The following is an 18,799-nucleotide window of genomic DNA, read 5'->3' as shown; positions in this document are numbered from 1 at the left end:
TTACTGCAATACGTTCTATCCAATAACTTACAGCCTACACTTATAAAAGGGATTTGCAGGTAATTACCGGAAAATCTTTTTTTCTAATCATTAGAAGGGGGAAGGAACAAATTAAAAAAAGCAATTTATCTAAAGCATTAATAAGAAAACATTAAATACCATAAAAAAAAATAAAAATTTTTTTATATAAAATGAATGAAACTTCTAATACTTTTTTTTAGATAGCAACTATACATAGCAACAAAGCTTTTTAAAAAAACAAAAGAAAAATAAGGAAAAATAAAATGGTCAGGTTAGAGACTTTGTTGAATAATGATACTAAGATTACTAGTATCAATAATATTGTGAATACTCTACCTAGTCCTGATGCTGAGCCTGTTTCTATTGAGACTAAGCCCTTCTCTATGAATACCCCGCCATATGATTCTCATTCTGAGGATGAGCACAAGAAGAATGATGAGAAGCCACCTCTGTTGTGTAGATGGGATGACTGTAACAAATCTTTTGACCAGGCAGAGATGTTGTACCATCACTTGTGCCAGGATCACGTCGGGAGGAAGTCTCAGAAGAACTTGCAACTGAACTGTCACTGGGAGTTCTGTACCACGAAGACCGAGAAGAGAGACCATATCACCTCGCATCTACGTGTGCACGTTCCTTTGAAACCATTCAGTTGCTCTACCTGTGCCAAGAAGTTTAAGAGACCTCAGGACTTGAAGAAACACTTGAAGATTCACTTGGGTGACTTGTCCAACGGCGTGCCAAAGAAGAAGCGGGGTCCTAAAGTGGGCTCTAAGAGAATCAACAAGAGACCAGTGGAAATGCCACTCCAGATGGGATTCGATATGGAGAGTTACAGATTGGCCTCCCAACAACAACAACAGCACCAACACCAATACTCTATGATGCAACCTCCACAACCTGTCTCTTATGAACACTGGGTTAAAGTGGAGATGCCTAACCACCAACCAATATACACACCTGCTTTGGCTGACAGAGTGCAAAGTATCATGGCTCCTACTATATACGCTCAGGAATTCGAACACCGCGCCCCAGTTGTTGCCGCTACTCAGTTTTTCACCAAATTGGCTGGTAATATGGCTCAACAGCTTCCCGAACATGCTGGTCATGTCCTAGTTGCCAACCCACAGTTTGTACACCACCAACAACAACAAGCACAACCAATGTACCAACACCAGACCATACCACAACAGCAACAACAACCACCAGAGCCTCACTTCATACACTCTCCTTCAGAATCATCTAAGACATCTTCTAGTACATCAAGTCCACTTGCAAACTCTTATCCAGAACTAACCAGATTACCACGTCTAAGCAGCAGTGTACAACAACCAAGAGTTATCCAACCACAGTTAGCTCAACCACAAATGCAACCGCTGCAGATGGTACAAAATGTTAGCTATGGTAACCCAGCTCAAGTTAGACAACTTCCTACTTTAACCTCTATCCCAATGCTAACACCAAGATACATCATCAACGAGAACACGCCTAAATACGATAGAACCTATCAAACCTACAGTACAAACCAAAGAAGCTGTGCTGACGATGATGATGAAGAAGATTTGGTTGAGCTAGTGAAGGCCATGAAGCTTGAAGTTGACAAGGAATCTGATGATGAAGAACTACAAGAATTCTTGGAAACTTATCAAAGAGTTAACCTGCTCAAAGACTATGCTATATGTACTCTTCTTGAAGATGAGTATGACTCTGAAGATGAAGACGGTGAAGAAGATAACTCTGAGAAGGAAGAAGTTGTTGTCAATGATACTAAGCTAAGAAAATACCCTGAAATATTAATTTAATGAAAGAGACAATACGAAAATAATAATGTACTATAGTTTCTACCTTAAGCATCATCATCAAGCATCATCATCATAACACAATTTTTTGTTTACAAGGACATGAATTGTTATAAATAATCTGTTAATGTATAAAAAACAATAATAAAAGTTCTATTTAGTTACAGTTATAATTATTTGCCGTTTAAAATATATAGAATCTTCCTTAGTGTTTCTCCCAGTGGTTCAGTTTCCTTGATTGATAAGCTCAATTGTATTTAAGTGTGTGTGAACCGTGACTATTTTATGAGGGATAATAAAAATTATATTAAGTTTTGTATTAATTAAATAGTTATTATAGAGATGATGAAAATGAGCTAAATATAAATGCCCAAAGCTAATTAAAAATTAGTTTGTCTAATAAAGAAAAAGGATCAATGACATCGGGGAAGTAGAAAAGAAATAAAATGAATCCCGATGCTTAAAAATGCTAAGCCGGTATTAGAAATAACGTGAAAAGGAAATAAGAAAATGAAGAAATCAGTAGTAATAGGGATCTATATTACAAATATTTGTTCTTCAAAACACAATCTAATCGGATATATGCGTTGAAGAAGACAAAAAAAGAAGTGGATTTTACCTCTAACTAGTAAATTCTGTCTGAATGATTTGGTTGCAGTTATCGGCGCGTGCTCGACCAATTACAACATCAAGTTCATCATCCGTGGATGGTGAAACAGATACTTGGTCATTGGTATTATTATTGAGACTTTCTTGGTACTGTTTTTCGTACCAGTCATTCCGTAGCATGATGGCAATGATAGAAAGTGGCGTAGATGCAAATGCGATGGCCACTGCATAGATAAGTTTCATCACTTGTGGTAATGGATAATGATTGAAATAGTACTCGTGGCTACCGGTCTTATGTCCTATACCAGCCAGGATACCCATACACACGGGCCACATGAAAAACCATATTACGGCTGCCATAATGAGACCTCTAGCAACCTTCTGTATCAGCCATTCAACAAAGTTCCAGAACAAACCATGGTTGTCATAGTGGACTATTAGCTTGTGTAGATACTCCTTGGTTGTCATTGGTTGGAAGCCGCTCTTGGCAGAGTTCATAGGATCACTAGAGCGTTTATCCTCCTCGTCTTCCTCCATCTCTTTGTTTGCCCCAATTTCATCACTCTCCTCTGTGATTCCGCTGTTATCCGGGTTCTCCAAATGCTTCTTCTCCTCATCCATAACATCGTTCTCCTCTTGATAATCGAGGTACTCAGCGTACATCCTACGCATCCCCCTATCGACATCGAAATACAGCCTTATCCATTTGTTCTGGGGCACCCACGGACACGGTATCTTACCAGCCTTCCCTTGGTAATCCTCATACCCTATAATAAGCTCTTCTGAGACAAGTGTGACACAAACTTGTATGAAAACGGTCAACGCACAGTCACCACTCAAAGTGTGTGGGAACCTCCATAGCGTTATCTTGTCTGAGACCCCCTGGTACATACCATATGCAATAGCAAACTCAACACCACCAGCTATAATAGCACTAGGAAGTGACTGTACAACAAAGATATATATAAAAGTATACAGAAACCCACTCCGGGGCTTCTTAACAACCTGTTCCTGCATAATTTTTTTTTTACTTCTATATTCTCTTAACTTTGATCAAGAAGGAAATTTTAATTAGATAGATCTATTAACTTTTTTATGTACATCATTATATATTTCAAATTTTTCTAATAGGTAATCCCAGTTCTTACCCATTACTAAAAGTGAATTACATCGTATCGGGATGGGATTAGCTTTATTTTGGACTTGCCTAAATGGGAAAAGTAATTAATTTTTTTTTCACTTCATCACTTTTCTTACCTTTACTTCTTTTAACAGAAAAAAAATGGGCTTTTACCTACTGCAGTTCCTCTGCCCAATGCGCAGTTTTTTAATTTCACTCATCAAAAGGTCTTACGCTACCTTACAGTACCTCGGGCACTGCCTTACACTGTCTTACACTGCCTTACGGTATCTTTTAGAATCCCCTCGCACCCCTGCCACTTTCTTTTCCACTTCAACGAATAGCATCTACAATTTGCCCTTCTCGACGTTGGACGTACAACCAAAAAAATAAAAAGGTAGGATCGTCGTTTCAAGTGCAAAATGAATGTTTCAATATAAAAAAAATTCTCTTACCAAGCAAGGAGTTTTCTATGTCGTGGATTGTTGGGATTGTGAACTCCTACCCCTTACTCAACCCACCCTATTGCCCTATTACATGTAAAATAATCTTGTGTTGCAATAACCTTACTTTACTAATAGTGCTGGTCAATCATTCTTGACTAACTTGTTGGGATTGTGTTACCCGGAATTTTTAAAATGCTTATTTCATGTGTATCCGGGTAATGTCATTTTTTGTTTTCTTTCTAACGTAAATAATGTGAGATACAAGAAAGCTCTATAGGTAAATAGTATCTGCAAATACAATACTAAGAGAGTACAGAAGGATAAAGGATAACAATGGCAGTGGTTAAGAAACGAAGTTATAAGAAATCAGTACGTCCGAAGAATGGGAGGGTGTCTTCCAGGACCCAGAGAGTGCCCGAGTATCTCGGTATCAATGGAGGGAGTCTGTTACCTGGGTCGCTTCAGCTATTCGACGTGGACGAGGAGTCTCGGATGCTTGTGTTGGCTGATAACGTTGGTGCGGTACAGTTTGAGAAGGACAGGTTGAAGGCAGAGTCTATGAACTCGATTACACATGATGAAAGTGATACGATATCGTTTAGGAACTACTTGCTGGCGAACTATTTGAGAAGCGCTAATTACTTCAACGCTTTAACGCTACATAATGTGCCGATCTCGAGGATAAAGCCTCCAAAGTTGTTTCAAGCCCCAGTCAGCGCGCTAGACTTGAAGAAATCGATTGAGTTGCAAAAGGCTAGTATGGGGAAGATAAACGCCGTTAAGGATTCTTGGGAGAGAGAAAAGGACGCCATGGTTGGCTCAGAACACTCTAAGTTTTATAAATCCAAGGCTAAGCTCTTGGAATCTGACACTCCTGACTCTATAAACCAGCTGATTAAGAGTTTAGAGACGCGTCTCGGGTGTCGATTACAGGACAGACCTCATCACATATACAACTCCGACATATTTGCTCCAAAATTTAGAGGAGATCTACGGGAAGCTCCCGAGGATTACTGGGACAAATATTCTGACATAGTTAAAGAGAGGAAAGAAAGAGAGGTTATGCTACAGAAACAGAAAGAGGAAGAGGAAGCAAGGCAAAAACTAGAGGAAGAGCAGAAGAAACAAGAGGAGGAGGATGAAAGAAGGCGTAGAGAAGAAGAAGCTAAGAAGCCTACCAGTGATTCAGCATCTATGACGCCTTCAAATTCATCGATACCGCTACAGATGTCAATGGCTATGCATGGTCCAGATAGTCAAACGTCGTCCCAGGCCTCCTCAATGCCAGCACCAGTAATGCCGCCTGGAATGGTCACAGCGAATGCAAACGTAAGTGTTACTTCAGCAAATAGTAGCAGTAATCCATTAGGCTTAGACCAGTCACAACCACCTCCTTTGCCAGGTCCTCAACAACCTCTCATGGCTGTAGGGTCCGAGCAACCCAACCAGGACATTGAGAACGTGTTTGAAGATTATGGTTCAGAACCATTTAATACTGGATTCGATGATGAATTTGCAGACCTTGATAACGTATTCTTCTGAAGAAAAAATATATATATAAACAAAATATATAAAAAGAAGAGGTGCTTGATCACCACGCCATGTAATAATAAAATGTAATCATATGCTATCAACGAATATCATGTGCCTCTAACGTATGATATGACCTGTCATTATCCCGAAAACTCGGAGTTTGACTTCAGAAAAAAAAGAGGATTAGAGAGGTAGTGATAGGCTAAGAAACCTGTGCATCACTATTGTTATACAAGAAATTAATACCCCATGGGGGGACGAGGGGAGAAGGTTTACCCGGATCAAAATCCTTTTATTAGTACCCTTTTTATAGTACATCATAAACGAGTAAGGTATATAAAAAGAACGTATATAAGGTATTAGATGCTTAAGAGGTTAGTTTGAAAACCAAAAACATTATAGAAATAAACCAAAAACATTATAGAAATAAAAAAAACAATATCAATATGATAGCTCGACAGACTATAGCTCGGCAGATAAGGTGGAGCAGCACCAGTCTGCGTACCTCCACGGCTCCAAATTTCAAGTTCATGTTCAAAGATAAGAATCCCAAATGGAGTAGCTACAAGCTGGCGACACCGCAGCCGATACAAAAGGAACTGGGGCAGAAGAAGAAGAGGAGGATAAGGCCCTCGAGGGCCCTTATCACGCTGACCCCCAGCGCAGTGGCACACCTCCGGTCTCTCACCGACCAGCCAGCACCGAAACTCATACGGATCAGCGCGAAACACCGTGGCTGCGCTGGCCTCAGCTACGATCTCTCGTACATCGACTCCCCCGGGAAATTCGACGAAGTTGTGGAACAGGACGGCGTTAAAGTAGTGATAGACTCGAAGGCACTGTTTTCTATAGTCGGAAGCGAGATGGACTGGGTCGAGACTACCCTCTTCTCCAAGTTCGTCTTCAAAAACCCTAACTCGAAGGGAACTTGCGGATGTGGAGAGAGTTTCATGATATAACCACTCCGGTTCTTTCTCAACCTCCCCCGCGTGTTTCTTAAACCTATTTATTATATATAATCTATTTATTCTTCCTACTGGTATTTCTTAAATAAATAAAATATTCTTAATTTAGATAAATCCCATCTCTCCATTCAAGCAATCTCCACGACCATCTCTACGTGCCAATGCAAAGAAATTTTATTTTTTTTGACGGGATTGAACCTCAAAAAGGGAATAAGAAAAGTGCATGTGTTAGAAAAAGAATGAATTCTCGGAGATCCGATCTCTGCAAACGATTTACGCTGCAAAGAGAGAGAGAGGAGAAACCTCATCTTATAATAAGGTGGAGAATTTTCTGTGGAGGGGCGGGAATTGAATAGGGTATTTCTTCTTTTAACCTTTATATCGAAACACGTGTAGAAAAGGCTGCATGAAATTAGATAATCGAATTAATACCCGCGGGAGTGGGCGAGGGCGGGGAGACAATCCTTAGAAGAAAGAGGTTCCTCAAATCTGACACATAGTAAGAAGATAAAATTGGAAACTTGTCTGTGACTAGAAGAGCACTGCAGCACTGTCAAAGCGAGATACGCAACAGAAATAGAAGTAGGAGTTCAGTTGAGGTTCAATTTTTAGTTAAATAAGCAATCAAAAATTTTACTAATAAGATTTCCTTTCTCGTAGAACTGTCCGTAGAGGAAAAAACTGTGGTATTCAAAGTAAAACGGATTCCAGAATATAATATAAAACAAAAATAAAATATAAGCGGGATACCCGCAGAAAGCGCTGTAGAGAAGAACTGGCCACATCGTAGTCTTTAAAAACGGGGGGGGAAAGAAAAAAAAGGCGTTACCGAATCCGATGGCGGTTAAGAGTGAGATATATAAATACTCTTACCTAGATGAATTTCCCGGAAATTTTACCTCCTCCACTCCCAAAAAAAAAAAAATATTATTAAGCTGTACCACAATGCTTACTCGTGATAATGATAGTCCTTATGAGTTTCTAGAGAAGAATACTGAGAGTGAGAGTGATGCCTCTGATGACGTAGAGAGTGATGTCGATGATGTTGAAGAGGCTGAAGAGGCTGATGGTGAGGCGGAAGAGGTTGCTGGTAGTACTAATATTAGAGTTGCTGATACAATTGGTGATTATAAGGGTAGGCCATCTGCGTGTCTATTTGTTGCTAGTCTGGCGGCTACGTTAGAAGATGATGAATTGTGTGTGAATGTTACCCAATTGTTTCGGCAATATGGTGATCTGGTTGGCGTTAAGGTGTTGAGAGATGACCAGAATAGGCCATATGCGTTTGTACAGTATAAGAAGGATAAAGATGCCCACACGGCGCAGCAGAAGGCCTCGGGTGCTTTCTTGAATGGTCGTAAGTTGCGTTGTGAAGCCGCTAGGGTTAATAGGACGTTATTGTTATACCAAAGACAGCCATTCGTCTATAGGGACTTGGTCTCTATGTGTGAGAAATTTGGTGAGTTGGAGATGTTAGTACCTGGGAAATCACTTGTTTCTCAAAACTTCAAGGCCCATTGTTCAGCGAATCATAACGACAGAGACCGTTGGTGTGCTTGGTTTGTCCAATTCGTCTATAGAGAGGACGCAATAAGAGCATTTGCAAATTTGAAGGAAACCCCAAGTTCTGGTGTTTTATGGGTCCAGAATATTCAGGTGAAATCAGAGTTTAACTATCTTAACACTAACATGGATAGAGATTTATCACCTGGTACCTCCTCCCCTTTGAATTACTTGAAATACAGAAAGAATGATTCTGGTGATGGTAGGACTTTCATGCAACAGAAAGATGAGGGTTTCGAATTGGATAAAAATTCTGTTAGCTCTTATTCCACAGATAAGGATTTGTTAAGTTCTCAAGAACATGGATCTAATTCTTCGTTATCCCAAAGTTCGGTGTCTTCAACCTCTAACCATAGCAGTGATAGCGGTTTAAAGTATAGTAGGCGTAATGGCTTCAACACTAACTATATTAATAATAACAGTGGAGGATATTCAAGATTTGAAACACCTATCATTGATAAAAGGTCCATTTTTGTTGGCCAGTTGGAGCCCGAAGTAACCACAACACTATTGAAGAATAGGTTCTCAAAACATGGGAAAATAGTTGATATTAACTTGATTGACAAACCAACCTCGGTTTTTGCGTTTATTAAATTTGAGACTGAACAGGCAGCTGCGTCAGCATTGAATAAGGAAGATCATACTATTTTAATAAATAGAACAATGCATGTGCAATATAAGGAAGTATCTGGGTATATGAAAAAATCTTCCAGAAAATTATCATATCATAATAACGATAGTCATGATAATACTAACAATAATGAAAATAAGCTTAATGTTAATAATAACCAAACTCATAGTCAGACATTTGCTGCTCCAGAAGCTAAAGCAGCACCACCGCCTGTAGGAAAATATAGGTATGAAAATGAAAATGGAATTATTCCTTCCCCTTTTATGGGATTCCCCATGAATGGCTCTATGAATGATTATGGAATGCTCCAATGCCCTTTTGTTCCATTAAATAAGGGATCGCCTCCAAATAGACAGACAAGTTTTAAATATTGGAGTAGCATTAGGTCCAACAATACCTTATTAAATAGTACAGACTCGGTTGTTAAGGATGACGAAGGATCTACTGAATCAAGAAAGACTTCGAGCAACGGAGAATCACGCTCAAATAGTGAGAAGGATTATACGTTAGAGAATAGTGAATCTGCAGGTCGGATTATCAATTCAAACTCCACCACAACAAGTAACCAATCTTACTTTGATAAACAAACCTACTTTGGTAACGGAAATGGAAATTATACTTATATTCCTCGACGTAAATTTAATTCACGAAGACAGAGCTATGGTTATGTTGACCATCCAAGGAATTTCTTTCCACCATCTTATATTTATCCATTCCAATATCATATGGGTGCAATGCCTACCCCTGGGTCACCAGGAAGTCAGAATTATATGATATTTCCAATGTTGCCGCCACCACCTTCCGGAGTAGATAATGCTATGCTACCTCCCCCGATGGGGATGCCACAACCGAATGTAAATATGGCACCACTGACACCAATTACTCCTACAGCATATTTATCTACCGATTCTCCGAAATTTATTCCTGAGAAGAAAGCATTCGCACTAGATTACTAGATTGTTAAATGGCGCTCTTCTTTTTGGACACATTTTTTTTTTTCTAATAGATTACGAAATAAAAAAAGTATTTTTGACAATAATAGAATAAGGAAGAACCTTATTACTTATTTTTTTCACTATCAAGAACATAATCGATTTTGTTCTTGATAACCACCATAATCCTTATTTCTGATTTTATTTGAATTTTATTGTTTTTTATATTTTTTAATTTTTTTTTTTTTTTATTTTTTTTTATTTTTTTGTCTTTTTGAGTTGTTTCATTCTGGTCTAAAAGATTTTTAAATTAATAGCAAACTCTGCTTTTTGTCATGTCATACCATTACTTTCGTATCAGAACTGTGATAACTACTACAGCCCTGAAAAATTCTAATCATTTGTCCTTTTTTTATTTAAACCTTTGTTCCGACATCTCTCTATTCCGTTTCACCCCACTCTTGAGTAATGCACGAATGGTCTAATAGCATTTTATGAATATAATGTGCTATATATTGTAACTTGGTGGTATGCAGGTTCTAGAAGACATAGAAGTCATGATATCTTATTTCCATTGTTTTTCAAACACATTTCTTATTTTTAATTACGTAGGGCCATTAAGCACAACTCTAAATCTCATTATGCCTAAAGTAAATAACGAAAAATTATTTAAAATTAGTGTTCAATTATCTATTTAATAAAAAAAAAAAAAAATAGAAAAAAAATTTAAAAGAATAGAAGACTCAACAACAGATTTTTTGTTATAAGTTAAGTTTGTACGATTTATATTTACCAATGAAAAATTTCGATCAAATGATTATCTAATACACTTAACAACTTCTTAATATCATGTCTTGATATTCTTTCTCTTAGCATAACAGCCTCCATTGCAGTTCTCCCATTCATGTATTTCATTACTTTATTAAACAGCAGCTTAATATCCTGTGGTTGCTCTTGTATGCATTTGTAAATCCATCTTTTTTCTAACGCAGTTGCTCTTTCCGGCTCTAAAATAATAGTGTAGTCATGACTTATCTCGGGATCATCAAAAGAATAAGAATTTATATCATCGTCTAAATCAATTGCTTCACTAGAGTTATCGTGCGGTAGTTCGTTATTCTCGTCAGTTTTATTTACAGTATTAGAAATACTAGCATCAGCATCATTATCCTTAGTTGAAGTCTTATTGTCAACATTACCTTCGGTTTTTCTTCTTCTGCTAGTTCTAAAACCTTCTTTCTCCAAATCCTCATCTACAGCCATCTTTATCCTTTTGTCTATCCTAATATATGTAAAGGTTAGTAATTGCGTAACGTAGCCTTTTTGAATCAACCAAGTCAGTGCCTGTAAATATATTTGTTTGTGCTCTTTTGATGGAATAATATTACCAAATGATTTAGGTTTTCCTGACGACAATATATTTAGAAAAGTTGTCAAAGAAGGTAACGATGGAAATTGAATCTTAAAAATTTCTTGATTGGTATAGATTAGGGGCTTTTTCGTAGATAAACTTCGATCAATATTGAGTTTATTTTCAGGAAGGCTGCCACGCCTATCAGCTTTCACTACATCAGAATAATCAGCTTGTACTGGCGCCAAGGGCGACACAATGTAGGTATTTTTCGAACTTATTGGAATAATAGCCCTTGCATGTCTCCAATATATTAGGTGGAGAGCGCATGATCTTAAAATTGCAGTGAAGAAGGAGTTATCTTTTTTCTCTTGGCTTCGAGATCTTTCCAAGCCTTTGCTTCTCCCTGAAGATGAGGCTGGCTTATCAGATAAAAAGTCATCGATAATGTACTGGTAACTCCCTAAGGGAACAGTTGGTTGGACTATCTTAACCAAATGTTTTAATATTACCCCACCAATATCATCATTTGCTGAGTAGTTATCTAGCGCTTCGCTAATTTTATCCGAGTCATCTAGAAGTAATAGAGCGTAATGAAGTATATCATCATTATCATCTTCACCCAAGTTGACTCTAGTATCATTAGCATTAACATCACCAAGAGGAAAGTTTTTATTATTGTGTTTATTGTTTGAGCTTTCTCTGTAGTGCGAGGTATTCTTTCCATTATTTGATAGTTCTAGACCAGTAGAGTTAGTGGATTTTTCAAGAAATTTATTATTTCTTATAGAAGTTAAAAAGGATCCTTTAAGTACTGGGTGTTGTTTAAATGGAGGCAAAGTAGTGAACTCATTTTGGATAGGAATTTGTAATGAAACTGTTTTATTATCACTTATTTCTAGGCAAGCAATTTCATTCTTCTGTATTTTTTCAACACATTCAGTTAATGCTCGAGCTAGTGATGATTTCGACAGAATTCTCTGGTAGAGATATTTACCTTTTTCGGCATTGGATGTTATGCTCCTATAATGTTTTGAGTGTTTGAGCTCCTTTTCTTTCTCTTTTAAAATTATATCGCATTGTTCGGATACATAATTTGTCTTAGATTGCATGTATCTGAGTAATAAGGATAATCTTGCAACAACATACTGATACATATCATCAACACGTTTGTTATACTCAATTAAGTTCGGATCCATCACAAAACAGACATGGAACATAGACATGTCTTTTACTAAGTTTTCCCTAGGTGGATTTGAAAGAGTCCTGCTCCTTCTCATCGTAACATTTTCATGCTGACAGTCATCATTTTGAGATTCGTCTTTATTTTCTATTATACCTTCGGCTACATTTTTCTCAACATTCGATGCTTTTGAATTAGATCTTTTCCTAGTTGCTGAAAAGCTTCCTGACCTTTTTGATTTGCTATGTGAGTTTTTTCTATTTCGTACTTTTCTCCAATTTCCATTGCCATCAACATGGACTGGTAAACCGAGGAAGCAGTATTGATCAATAGTAAGTTCAAATCGGGTGTTACACATTTCACGAGCAGGGCAGCAGAATTCGGCCACAAAATCAATGTCAAATTCAAAAAATTTAGTTATATCTTGAAAGTTATTCTCAGTGAAATATGCCTCACTAATATCTACGCGTTTCTCTGAAGTGAGGTAGTCAAATTCCGCTAAATCGTCATCATCATCTTGAAAAGTTTGATTATCAGAAGTGTTATTAGTGCTGCTTTTTGTCAATTGAGCCTTTGTATCATTTAAAATATCTAGTAACTTATTGGCACTTATTTTATGATCATTGTCCGGATTCTCTCTGTTGACCGAAGTATTTCTTGTCATCACTTGAGGACTAATATTTTTACTCATCCGTGACTCGATTTTTGGTCTTCCATCTTCAGTGAGCTCCAGCTCATCTTCAGACTCCGAGCTAGAGCTAGATGATAAGTCCGCTAAATCTGTAGACAGGTCGCTATCACTAAGCCCAGTCAAAGATGAACTTGTCGAAGACGATGAAGAAGACGAAGAAGATAGTGTCCTTTCCATATTACTTGAATTTAAATCAACATCTAACTCAGAGTACTGATCACCAGGTGTCCTACTCGCATTATTTGCGTCTCTATGTGCTCTCCGCACACTTCCCTTTTTCTTAGCGTAGTCACTATCTTTATCCTGTGCTAACGCATCCCCAATTGCTTCTAGCTTCTTACTCGGTGGATAGTGATAGACCACCTGTGGACCTGAATGTGAAGAAATCACTATCAGAACACCCAACAAACAAGAGTCCGGAAGATATTCATTCATATAGCCTTTATTTTTAATTGACTTTTTTTTCTTTAAACTTTATTGATCATAAATAGATTAGACTTCTACGTGAACTTTAAAAATGCGTGTCCCCCTTCCTTATTGAATAGTCTAAATTCCAATATTAGTCTATATAACAAAAGAATTTACATGCAAGTGGGTTAAGAAAATTCATTAAGAGTAGTTGCGCAGTAGGGGAAAAGAAAATATCCAAACAATATCTCCTGTACCGTACTACCAACCAATAGCAACATCCAATTTAATATGCCATTTTAGTATAGTGGTTAGTACACATCGTTGTGGCCGATGAAACCCTGGTTCGATTCTAGGAAATGGCAAATTTATCTTTTTTCTGAATTTATTCCTTTTATTTTTTTTTGTTACAAAATAACTTCTTGTACGATACTCACCTGATTAAACGTATGCTATTATAATGTATCACATGATTGTTGTTCGTGTAACTGTACAATATGCCCATGTGACCACGTCGCGTTAATTTTCTTTGTTTAATTTTTTTTTTTGTGCGGGCTGGAAGGAGAGAGCGAAGCCTTAAAAAAAAAAAAATTAAAATAAGACACGCACAAGATCCTATTTAATCAATTGGGAAGATCACTTTTTTTTTTTTGTAAATAGAAATCATTACCACAAAAGAGGAAGAAGGCCTTTACTGACCTAACATAGATTCATTGAACTGCTTTATTTATTGAATAGAAGAAACGTTTCTCAGTTTTAATTTTTATAAGGAGAAATTTGAACAAAGTTTTTTTTTTTTGAATTGATACCTTTAAATAAAAAGAACTTAGAAGATGATGCAATTTGAGCCTAAGAAGGAACCTATGGATGAGGAGATTAATGGGTACTCTATTGGAGGGGTAGCTGCTGTACAGCACAAGGATATGCAAGACAATGGAAGTGCTAACAACTCTGTTACTCCAAATAACGATCAACAAGATGATATGCAGGATTCTATGCGTTATGAGAATCACAATGACAAGGATTACAATTACGACTATGCCGATTCTGCTGAGGGCCAGGTGTTGCCAGCTCAGCCTGATCTGAAGATTATTAAACGCCAGATCACCAGTTACGTGGGGTTTGCTAACCTGCCCAAGCAATGGAGAAGGAAATCTATCCGTAGAGGTTTCAGTTTCAACTTGATGTGTGTTGGTGCCGCAGGTTTAGGTAAGACTACGTTGGTTAACACGCTTTTCAACAGGGATTTCTCCATGGGTGATGAGAAACTTGGTGACTCGGCTGAAGCCGGTGATAACGAGTCTGTCGATGAGAAGATTGAGAACTTGAAGATCGAGGACACAGATGAGAATGGCATCGCAGCTATGGCTGCTGCCGCTGGCGTCTCTTCGGTACCAAAGGCCGGCGAAGAAGAAGGCCTGCACTCAGATGTCAAGATCCAGTCCCAAAACACGATTATCGAGGAGAACGGTGTTGCCTTGAAGCTAACAATTATTGACACACCAGGTTTCGGTGACGCAATTGATAATACCGAGTCCTGGAGACCTATCGTTAACGAGGTCAACAAGAGATTTGATCAGTACCTTGATGCTGAGAACAGAATCAACAGAGGCTCTATCGAAGATAACAGAATTCACGCCGTACTGTATTTCATTGAACCAACAGCGCACTACTTAAAAGCTTTGGATTTGGAGTTCTGCAAACAAATACACGAAAAATGTAACTTGATTCCAGTCATTGCAAAGTCTGATATCTTAACAGATGAGGAAATCCAATCCTTCAAATACAGGATCAGAAAGCAACTTGATGAAGCTCACATCAATCTATTCGAACCTCCAACGTTTGCACTTGACGACGAAGAAACAGTTTCAGCGACTAAAGAACTATATAACAGAATACCATACGCTGTAGTGGGGTCTACTGAGCTTGTCACAAATCCTGATGGCCAAGCTGTCAGGGGACGTAGTTATCCATGGGGTATCATTGAGGTCGATAACTCTAAACACTCTGATTTCACTTTCTTGCGCGACCTGCTGATTAGACAGTTCATGGAAGAATTACGCGAGAGAACGAGTAAAGTGCTATATGAAAACTACAGATCACAAAAACTTGTAAAACTTGGTATAAAGCAGGATAACTCTGTTTTCAAGGAGTATGACCCAGAGACTAGACAAAAGGAGGAGAAACAATTGCACGAGGCCAAGTTGGCTAAGTTGGAATCAGAGATGAAGGCTGTTTTCCAACAAAAGGTCTCTGAGAAAGAGAAGAAGCTACAAAAATCGGAGGCAGAATTATTCGCTAGACACAAGGAGATGAAGGAGAAACTAACAAAACAATTAAAGGCCCTAGAGGAGAAAAAACACCAACTGGAGATCTCCATATCAAAACAAGTCTCCCATTCCCCAGTTCAACCAAAGAAGAAGGGCTTCTTGCGTTAGAAATAAAAAAGGATATAGATTGTGTGCGGATATGAAATGCTAAATAGAATTTGTATATGTAAGTTAATAGCAAAATAAACATAATAAGAAGTTAAATGTAAAAAAAAAAAAAGCCAATATATTATTCTAATTAAGAAAGAAACTTACTCTGTTATCGTTATCCCTAACAGACTTAGGTCAATTCTGTTCGTTCTTCAATTGGTTATTTGTTGATATATCAAAACGTTGTCAATGTATTGTAGCATATTTCTTATCTATTCATTGCGTTAATGATTTAATATATACTTGCTAACGATCAATTGGTGTGATAGAGTTAACAAAAATTAAAGTTGAAAATCATATCGCGCACAGAATTTTCTGCACAAAGTGATAAAAGTTAAATAACTTGTATCAGATTCTATCATTAGTTTCAGTTGCTCATATTAAATGATATAAGTTGTCAAAACTAGCCGTAATAACAGGTTTTAAGAACGATATAACCCTGTGACAATCTTTACCATATCTCAAGAATACGTCGCAATTAGGCATAAATATTGGGTTAAAAGCACGATCCAATTTGAAGATAAATTTAAGTGATTTTAAGATCGTTTTTGTTTCACTATTGATGGAATGGAAGGTAATGGTGTACTGCAGTTCGATATTGACAAGCGTAACAGGATTACTGCCGCATTTGAGATCATAAGCCACTTTTTTACTAGCCGAAAGAATGAGAAATATCCAACTCCGAGGGTGATTAAATTAAAAGTTGATAGTTTGAGTAGTCGGAAGTTCATACAATTGTTATATGATTTACAAGTACAGTGTCAATTCAGGGATAATAGGATTGCCATTGAAGATCCTAAAATACAAGACTCTCACCTGCAGCAAAAGTTGATGACTCTAGATGCTTCGACGTACTTGAAGCTAATAAGTGACGTTCTCCAGAACTTCAGCATGAGGAACTTTGATAAATTAGTGACCTCTTATAAATCCTCCAAGGTGTTGCAGCAATTATCGAAGGACTACTGTAAGTTATCAGTGGAAAATGAACATTTAAAACAAAAACGATTAGAACTTGAACTAGCTGTACGGGAAAAACGGAATAGTGAAATAGTAGGTAATAAAATGGAAATAGAGTTTTATAAGGGCAAGAAATTCATAGACAAGTTTGAAGGTCCGAAGGCAGGAATTCCATATTCACATATTATAAAATTGGTAAAATGTCTCAATGATCTAACAACGCATTTTGTAGCTAAAAAAAAGGATTGGGATATTGAAGGCGTCTTCAAAACATTATCCGCAATAAACGATACTTTTCGTAATATGGTTTTATATCTGGATATTGCCGCCCATAAAAAGCAAATATTTTTGTTACGATTGGCAATATCTCATATGATAACTACGACGCGTTTTTTTCTTAGCCATTCAAGAAACCTTCCTTTATTAACTGTGACAAGTGCTATATCAGATGTCAATTTCAAGATATGTATATTGGTAAATCATGTAGGATTGAAACTTACAGATATTGACAAAGAACTTATACGAAAATATGCTGGTATCAATACCACGGAAGATTATCAAAGTGATAGTAGAACAGAGATTAATATAGATACCGACCCTTCTTTGCATTCGAAACCTTCTCTCAACTTTAGCGCAATTATTGATCTTGGTGAAAATGAAGCCAAGTCAGTAGAACAACCTATATTTAAAGAGAAGAACAGCGTACCGAGAATTAATACTTCGGACTCGAGTAAGGGAATCAAAAAAGAAGAGAGGCCAATAAACAACGCGTCCTTAACAGAAATTGTACATGATAATATTCCTGAGGTGAAATATAAACATCCAGTATTACCACCACCCCCAGAATTACCGGCAACCTCACAATTACCACCGTTAGAATTACCACCCACAGCTGATCCTGGTGACAAAATTGAAGGGGAAGAAGAGTATCAAAAACTTAATATCAATACTACGGAAAATATTAGAAATGCAGGGAAACCATCCGCTCAAGAAGTGAAACATAATGAACAGATAGCTCCCGCTATTCCTACTATTCCAACGATTACAGTTCATAAAACTGATGATGATATAGAAGGAACAAGTAAGAAATCCAATCAAACTTTAGAACCATCTGTTTTAAACCAACTGAAAAACGCCAGTACTTTAGAACAACGTATTGATCAACTTCACTTACAAGAAACTCCTGATTTAATTAATGATAAAACACCCATTTCCGGTCCTGGACAAGCTACTCCAAACTCTTACGACAATACGCCTACGAACTCCTTAAATGATACTCCGCAAAGTATGAACTCAAATACGGATGATGGTAATGAGGCTAAGAAACAGAAATTCAAAGATAAAATTAAAAAATTTGGTTCTAGTCCGGGGCTAGGATTACGGATTATCTCCGATCCTAAAACAAAACCTTCGCTGGCTATCGATGATAAGTCAATTGTTGAAGATATAAAGCAAATGACACCTAGGATGGGACAGCAAAAAGGATCACAAAATAAACTAAATTTAAAATCTGACCTAAGTTCTAGAGCGTCTTTACACCCAATGCTAAAGAAGTTTGTGGCTTATGAAGATGAATTTTGGAAATCATCCCCCATGTTACCATATGCTGACGTAAACTCCGATAATAGAGTCAGTAGAGTTGATTTCCAGTCTCTGAACTACTTAGTGATATTACTGGAACCAATGTTAGAAAAATATGAATTAGCATTTCGTAAGTTGCTAGATAATATGAAGAACAATAGGAGCACTCGCGGTTCAATCCGTAGGGAAAGTAATATGATCACCACTTTGGTTTCGGATATTCTAGATAAAACCATGCAGGTATTAAATAACGAGGATAATTGGGATGTCTTGAAGCAATTTAGTGATCTACTAGAAACTCTTGATTCTATAAACAATGGCCTAGTGAACTTCGCTAGTCTAAACCTAAAAGGTAAAATACCTGTTGAGACTGATGACGCAGAATATGCAGCTCATAGCTTCAAACAAAGAATTGGTGAAACATTTTACAAGATTTCATCATCCTTGAAAGACTTAGTTAAGGGTCTAAAACAGTGGGAGGATAATAAACCGTAAATAATATGTGGTATTATTTAACTTGATGATCTTA

General features: G+C 37.3%; 8 protein-coding genes across 8 annotated transcripts; 6 read left to right on the top strand and 2 right to left on the bottom strand.

Moving 5' to 3' along the window:
* Positions 1 to 284: 284 nt before the first annotated feature.
* On the top strand, positions 285 to 1,823 carry RIM101 (alkaline-responsive transcriptional regulator RIM101; the record flags this gene model as incomplete). Its single annotated transcript, XM_071050440.1, has 1 exon — positions 285 to 1,823. The coding sequence occupies one exon, from the start codon at positions 285 to 287 to the stop codon at positions 1,821 to 1,823; it is 1,539 nt and encodes a 512-aa protein (XP_070908686.1).
* A 618-nt stretch (positions 1,824 to 2,441) lies between these two features.
* On the bottom strand, positions 2,442 to 3,446 carry RNJ42_00269 (uncharacterized protein; the record flags this gene model as incomplete). The annotated part of the gene is made up of 1 exon (XM_071050439.1): positions 2,442 to 3,446. The coding sequence occupies one exon, from the start codon at positions 3,444 to 3,446 to the stop codon at positions 2,442 to 2,444; it is 1,005 nt and encodes a 334-aa protein (XP_070908685.1).
* An 882-nt stretch (positions 3,447 to 4,328) lies between these two features.
* On the top strand, positions 4,329 to 5,537 carry SNF6 (Snf6p; the record flags this gene model as incomplete). Its single annotated transcript, XM_071050438.1, has 1 exon — positions 4,329 to 5,537. The coding sequence occupies one exon, from the start codon at positions 4,329 to 4,331 to the stop codon at positions 5,535 to 5,537; it is 1,209 nt and encodes a 402-aa protein (XP_070908684.1).
* Positions 5,538 to 5,974: 437 nt separating this feature from the next.
* On the top strand, positions 5,975 to 6,487 carry RNJ42_00267 (iron-sulfur cluster assembly accessory protein; the record flags this gene model as incomplete). The annotated part of the gene is made up of 1 exon (XM_071050437.1): positions 5,975 to 6,487. One exon carries the CDS (start codon positions 5,975 to 5,977, stop codon positions 6,485 to 6,487), a length of 513 nt encoding a protein of 170 aa, XP_070908683.1.
* A 951-nt stretch (positions 6,488 to 7,438) lies between these two features.
* Positions 7,439 to 9,643, top strand: RIM4 (Rim4p; the record flags this gene model as incomplete). Its single annotated transcript, XM_071050436.1, has 1 exon — positions 7,439 to 9,643. The coding sequence occupies one exon, from the start codon at positions 7,439 to 7,441 to the stop codon at positions 9,641 to 9,643; it is 2,205 nt and encodes a 734-aa protein (XP_070908682.1).
* Positions 9,644 to 10,408: 765 nt separating this feature from the next.
* NPR3 (Npr3p) lies at positions 10,409 to 13,279 on the bottom strand (the record flags this gene model as incomplete). Its single annotated transcript, XM_071050435.1, has 1 exon — positions 10,409 to 13,279. One exon carries the CDS (start codon positions 13,277 to 13,279, stop codon positions 10,409 to 10,411), a length of 2,871 nt encoding a protein of 956 aa, XP_070908681.1.
* Positions 13,280 to 14,085: 806 nt separating this feature from the next.
* CDC3 (septin CDC3) lies at positions 14,086 to 15,690 on the top strand (the record flags this gene model as incomplete). The annotated part of the gene is made up of 1 exon (XM_071050434.1): positions 14,086 to 15,690. The coding sequence occupies one exon, from the start codon at positions 14,086 to 14,088 to the stop codon at positions 15,688 to 15,690; it is 1,605 nt and encodes a 534-aa protein (XP_070908680.1).
* A 609-nt stretch (positions 15,691 to 16,299) lies between these two features.
* RNJ42_00263 (uncharacterized protein) lies at positions 16,300 to 18,765 on the top strand (the record flags this gene model as incomplete). Its single annotated transcript, XM_071050433.1, has 1 exon — positions 16,300 to 18,765. The coding sequence occupies one exon, from the start codon at positions 16,300 to 16,302 to the stop codon at positions 18,763 to 18,765; it is 2,466 nt and encodes an 821-aa protein (XP_070908679.1).
* Between the last annotated feature and the right edge of the window lie 34 nt (positions 18,766 to 18,799).

Source organism: Nakaseomyces bracarensis (genome assembly GCF_045282275.1).
Source record: "Nakaseomyces bracarensis strain CBM3 chromosome Unknown Scaff2_0, whole genome shotgun sequence".
NCBI lineage: Eukaryota > Fungi > Ascomycota > Saccharomycetes > Saccharomycetales > Saccharomycetaceae > Nakaseomyces > Nakaseomyces bracarensis.
The sequence above is the reverse complement of the archived record's forward strand: the minus strand, read 5'-3'. Positions and strand labels throughout refer to the sequence as shown.